Below are 6,365 nucleotides of genomic sequence, written 5' to 3' on the forward strand. Positions count from 1 at the left end.
ATTATTATTATTATTATTATTATTATTATTATTATTATTATGATTATTATTATGATTATCATTATGATTATTATTATGATTATTATGATTATTATGATTATTATTATGATTATTATGATTATTATGATTATTATCATTATTATCATTATTATTATTATTATAACTGCCTGTGTCATTTCTCTACATAATTTGTTACCTTAGAATTTTTACAAAGTTCTATCTGAGATTTTTGGCTGGTTTTGGTAGACCCTAGGTCAGAAAACAATACAAAAGTGTGCGTTCTGCTCTAGCAAAATCATACGTTTAATGGAAGTCGTTATCAAGTCATTCAAAGATGTGCATTCGGAAACACTTGAAAAGTTGTTTTATTTTTACGTCAAATTTATCAAAACTAGGTACTGATCGGAAAGAGCTTTGTAATTCTAGGGTAATGATTTTTTTTGTTTGAATATAATTATAATATTTTTCTCAATATAAAGGCGACATTAACAAATGGTGTTGATCACTATTTGACCCGGAAGCTTTCATAAGGGTCACACAGTTACTGTGCTGTTTTAGTGTTTTGTTTCTCACTCGGCCGCTCTTATCTTTCTTACAGAATAGTCCTTTCATTTAATCAAACAAACTGATGATGATGGCTCCGGGGATGGAATTCATGAATTCAGAGGTCTCCACTGGGGTATGTAGATCTACCTTTCCCTTTGCTTGCCTAATTTGATTCCTGAAAATTAAGATCTCAATCTTCACTTGAAATGTTGACGCAGTTTTTGTCACCAATGACCAGTTATCGATAAGCCGCTAAATTACACTAGCGGATAGCTAGAGAGAACGACAAACTAAACGCAATTAGTTGAATTAGCCGATATTTATAGATAGATCTAGTAACAAGCGACCACCCCATCAAACACAATAAAGTAGAGGCCTAGACCTAACCCTAACCCTACCCCTACCCCTACCCCTACCCGGGCCCTACCCTTACCCCTACCCCAAGCCCTCAATTCTGCTCTGTCTCATAGTGGTCGCTCGTTACGGAAGTCCTCCCGTCTTGTTGGTAAGATTGTACTTTACCCCCCCACCCTCCTGTTGGTATTACAATCGGTGGATCCACCAAAGTTTGATCCCCTACCCACCCTCAACCACCACCTCTTGCTCACCTCACCTCACGACACCGCTGGCTTGCGCTCTGCGCGAAGTCGCCCGCGGAACTACCTCTTGTCTGCACGTAGAGAACTACGAGTGAGTAGTTAGGCCAGGCGGGCATAGTAATCACGGGCTAAGACAGGTGGTCCGGTAAAGTACAATCCAGCCGTCTTTTTTTACGTCATGGAGGCTTAGGGCTGGGATTCCCACTTTTGTCACTCATGATCATGATGGCAACACGACCGCGCGACGGCAGCCTGCCAACTTGGATTTTTTTCTTTGCAAATAAAATTGCAGAACTGTTCGGATGTCCATTGTGCAGTATCCTTCTTTCGCACAGATGATTCTGATGCTGTACACTACTACGTAAATTGAGAATAGAAGTGTAATTAGCTAGGAGTAGGCCAACGTATGAAAGCAAGTTCAAACAAAGTTTGGCACTTTTTCGGTAGTTCCCACCCCCCTTATTTGGGCCTAGATCAAGTCTATATGTTTAATGCACGGAGAGCGAGAGATATCAAACCTAACCACTGCAAAACATCAAATTATGGTAAAATTCACCCCTGAAATCTCCCTACTCATGCCATACTCATGGGGCCAAAACCAGCAAATAATAATTGGGGGGTGGGAACAACCAAAAAAGCGTCCAAAGTTCAACGACGCACTGCAAATGATCGAACGTTATGATCCAGATCGTTTCTTTTAACTAAATAACTAGATCTATTATAAAAGGCTACTTTTCGTAATATAGAAGGACTGAGAAATTCCAATGAAATTTATCAATTGAACTAAGCTTTTTTCAATGGACCTCAGCATGGAAATCAGAGATGTAAGATTTAGATCTAAATCTAGACTAGAGATCTAGATTGTAGAGGTGTGATTATGATCCAGGTCTGAAGAGTTTTTGAGTGAAATTAACCGTCATTATAAATATTATCATTCAGTTTTGTGAACTATGGTTTGATTTGAACAACCTTACTCAGACTCAGACTACAGCTTTAAAAATTAGGAAGTCTACCCAAATGTCTACCCGAAGATCCTTCTCCGAAGAATTTCTTTCAGCTAAGATCCTGCATTTCACATCATAATTTATGACATCACAACAACCCAAACGAGGCTCAGCTGATCAACCAAGTAGCAAAAATTTCGATCGGGGCTCATGTACTGGCCATTGCATCACATCATCAACTCTCATGAATGTGATAACATCTGCGTAGTAAATGTTAATGGAAGGATACAGTGTTTTCTCAAGATAGGATTACTCCATGGTGTGAACTCATCGACATGTGTTTTCCCCAAGTACTGTGCACATGCTTTTGAACCCTACGCCTGAACGTACATCATATATGTAGAGTGGGTAGTGCTTACAAGGCAATACCAGACCAGATTACATAAAACTGAACTTGTTATTTCTTTTGTATCTCTGACCATTGCAGCCATTGTCTTTCATTGCCACACACGAATTCTGTATACAGACTGGATTTTAATTGTTGCAGTTACAATACAATGTCAATGATATATATGTTTTACTGTTATAAAATGTATGACATGGCCAGGAGCTCGATTCAGAGATGGAAAACTATATAAATTTTGGACAGGTTAAGGGGGAAGCAATGTGGTCAACATAGATCTTGAAACTGACAGTTGGATTGTAAGTGAAAATTGCACTATTCCTCATCATACCATTGTGACTGGTCATCAAGGCTAAACACGCTTTGCTCACACCTTCGGTCATAAACCTACCCAGGGGTCACATTGGTTAACTTCAAATAAATGTTGGTCATTTTACCAGTCATTCACGGTGGATTCTCCCCCTGGTGGATCGCCTAAGATCCCATTCACCTAAGATATTGCATTATAATCCTTGTCTTCAAGCACCAAGATCTTAGACAGAGATACTGTAAAAGTCAATAACCTGATTTAAGGTGTGGGGGGGGGTGTTCAAGGAGATATGGCTGACTGGCCTACCAAATGCATGAAACACTCTATAATTAGCTCGCCAAACTGCTTAGAAGTTGACATTTTGCCTTTTTAAATTCTAAATTGTTGCTTTTATAAATTAATTTGTCATGGGACATCTTGCTGATTAGAGGTGTTTGGCCAACTGAACTTTTCACTTGTCTTATCGTGAAAAATAGAAAAAAATGGTTCATTGAAAAGGGTCTCATCAATTTATTACAACTCTTTGACAATCACTGACAGAAATAAGGCGGGTTATGAAGTGGGGGATGGCCAATGTGAAAATTTAGAGAAGTTAAAAAAAACTCAGATCCTGTCCAAGCTGTAATTTGGAAAAGGAAAATAAGTTGTAATTTTTATTAAAGTAAAATGATAGCTTGGCTGTCATTGGGAAAACTTGTGCTAGGAACCAATTGAACTGCATTCAAGAAGGTACTGGCTATGATTGTTTCATATATATATACAGTGGAATCCTGTTATAATGAGAGGGAAGGGACCGGTGCAAAATGTCCGTTATAGCAGGATTCTCGCTATAAGGGATCCAGTAATAATTTCAAGGGAAACAGTAAAGTAGGCCTAACTCTATGAGTTTGATGTTCTGTTTATTTCCTTTTACTATCTCCCCTGGTGATGATTTTTTTTCACCATGACCTCTAGGTCTTACTTGATCAAAAATCGAATCAGTTTTCTTTCTCTAGCGCTAGCGATGTTGACTGGCAGCTCTGTGTTGGCGATCAGAAATTTCGCCCGCTGTGTTTTCCCCCACCCCACCACACTCTGTGGTACATTCCGTCTGCTTGCGCACGTCACACATTCGCTCCATCCATCACATTGCTGTCACCTCTCCATCCCCGCATCGGAGAAGTGAGAGGCATGGTAGGCCTTGATAATGTAAACTATGCTGGCCTATCACCCGATGCGTTCTGCTTGTCTGCGCATGCCACACCCTCCCTACTCAGTCGCTCCGGCTTTCATTGTTGACACACGTGGGCTCTCCCATTCTTTGTTTCACTAGATCACCAACAACCTGCGAGGTTTTACATTATGTATAATTGGCCTATGCACTGTGCATAGCAGCAGCAATATTCCGCTATAACTGACTCGCATGTTTGTCTGATAGCGTTATAGCAGTATTTTATTTACAAAGGTAAAGAAGAAGAACAAACAGGGTTTTCGAATAGTGTCTTTATAACAAGTCTTTTAACTACTTTTTGATGGAGAAGGTGTAGAACAGTGAAGAATATTTGAAATATGGTTCCATTTCTGACTGTTCTATGTATTATGATTAAATAACAGGCTGTAATGAAAGTTAAATTACAACAATTTTAACAGTGTTTGAATGATCTGGGTGTTGTTGTTGTTTTTTTCAGACCACTATTATGGCAACAGAGTTTGATAAAGGAGTAATCCTTGGTGCTGACTCAAGAACAACCACAGGGTATGTCTAATGAGTAGTGTTGACATAGGAGATTATTGTTTTTGTCCTGTGAGAGCCTCGTCATAATTTGCTCTCAGTGTTGACTTGTAGTGGGTAAATTCCACAACTGATGTGTGTGCTACAAAGGGAACGCGCAACTTTGCTTTTACAAAGTATTTTTTAAGAGGGTTACATGAATTTAAGACGAAGTGTTCTCTTGTGGCAGCAGCATTTTTTGCAATGTCTACATGCATTAATTTCTCAACGTGTTCACTTCTAAATATATCATTTTACATAGATTTACGTAACTTGCATACTTAATCTTGCTGGTGCTCATGATTAAGAGACCGTGTCGGGTTTTTGGGTTTTTTACCATCGACTTTACTGAACTTTACATTGATATATATTATTGTCTTGTAGAAATGTTTCACCTTTCAGTTAATGTTCTCTTCTTCTTCAGTTCTTTTACGCAGTTATTTATGTTAATTTGTAGTAGTAGTGTACATTTTTTTTTTGTAGTTTTTTTTCCGGGGTGGGGGTCAGTGGAGTCCAAAAAAAGTGACTTTTGTTTTGCATTCTGATTTTTTTTCTTTTTTCCAGAGCATACATTGCCAACCGTGTGACTGACAAACTGACCAAGGTGACAGACTACATCTACTGCTGTCGCTCAGGCTCTGCTGCTGACACTCAAGCCATTGCCGACATTGTCAAGTACCATGTGGACTTTCACAGGTGACAATCTCTTGTGGGAGACCCCTTAGATTTTGTCTTCAAGCTTCTGAAAATTTACATACTTAAAAAGTGCTTCTTTAAGTTCAATATCTGCTCATTGTTTCTTCCTCTTATTGTCCTTTTTATCTCGTACAAACGTTATCAGGTTTTACTTTGATGCTGATGACTCTGGTTTGAATCTCCTGTGGGACAGGTTTGAACTTGGGTCTTTTGGCTTTCATGCTCTCCACCTACTTGCTTTTAATGATACCATACTACTTCTCCTGGTCATTATTGGTATACATTGTGCAATTAATTTTTCTATTATTTCTCGTGGTTTTCTGTGGTTCAAAAGTTAGTGACTTAATGTATATCTGAAAATATTCTGTTTGAAGTTGGGAGAACGAGACCTTTTTGTCTTAAACAGACGTGATGTATTTCGACTTATAGGCTTCGTAGATTTCAATGCGTAGGTGTTTGATACTTCTACTCGTGTTACTGTTTCACATAGCTTTACCTCAAGTGAGTGATATCATAATGTGCAGTGTTTCTAACCTGTTTCTTTTTATGAAAAGTGCAAAAGTGTGTTGAATATATGTTTTCAGATTGTTCTCCTATATTTGTGAACCTTTGTTTTGTCATGAATAAATGTATATTGTCCAGGTAATGATTCTTTAGCATTGTTTCTGTGTGTTTCATCTCACTGTTCATGGTTTCAGAATGGAGATGGGAGAGGAGCCCCTAGTGAAGACAGTGGCTCACATGTTCAAACAGTTGTGCTACGACTACAGAGACCAGCTGACGGCCGGCATCATTGTGGCAGGATGGGACAAACAGAATGGCGGACAGGTCAGTGCCTGTATGCCTCCCGGGAAGCCGAGAATGTTTCGGAGTATTTTATGGTCTGCTGAGATGATAATATTATACAGTGGAGTCCACTTATAATGAGGATCCTGAAATAACGAGAAGTCTGTTATAAATACACTACTCTAAAACCCCCTTTTTTTCTTCTTCTTTATCTTTGTAAATAAAATACTGCTATAGCCCAATCAGACAAACATGCGATTCGGTTATAGCGGAGTATTGCTGCTGCTGTGCACAGTGCAAAGGCCTCTTATACGTGTATATTAAACCTCGC

The 6,365-nt window shown here is 38.8% G+C and overlaps 1 protein-coding gene across 1 annotated transcript in view; it reads left to right on the top strand.

Moving 5' to 3' along the window:
• The first annotated feature begins 509 nt into the window (after nucleotides 1–509).
• The window catches only part of LOC101857001 (proteasome subunit beta type-6), an 8,994-nt gene continuing 3,138 nt past the window's right edge, over nucleotides 510–6,365 (top strand). The window contains exons 1-4 of the mRNA XM_005091162.2: nucleotides 510–679; nucleotides 4,470–4,537; nucleotides 5,117–5,248; nucleotides 5,947–6,076. Of these exons, the coding sequence (XP_005091219.1) occupies nucleotides 629–679; nucleotides 4,470–4,537; nucleotides 5,117–5,248; nucleotides 5,947–6,076 (381 nt within the window). The 5' untranslated portion in view covers nucleotides 510–628. The remainder of the gene's footprint in view (nucleotides 680–4,469; nucleotides 4,538–5,116; nucleotides 5,249–5,946; nucleotides 6,077–6,365) is intronic.

This window comes from Aplysia californica, unplaced genomic scaffold (genome assembly GCF_000002075.1).
Source record: "Aplysia californica isolate F4 #8 unplaced genomic scaffold, AplCal3.0 scaffold00026, whole genome shotgun sequence".
Classification (NCBI taxonomy): domain Eukaryota; kingdom Metazoa; phylum Mollusca; class Gastropoda; order Aplysiida; family Aplysiidae; genus Aplysia; species Aplysia californica.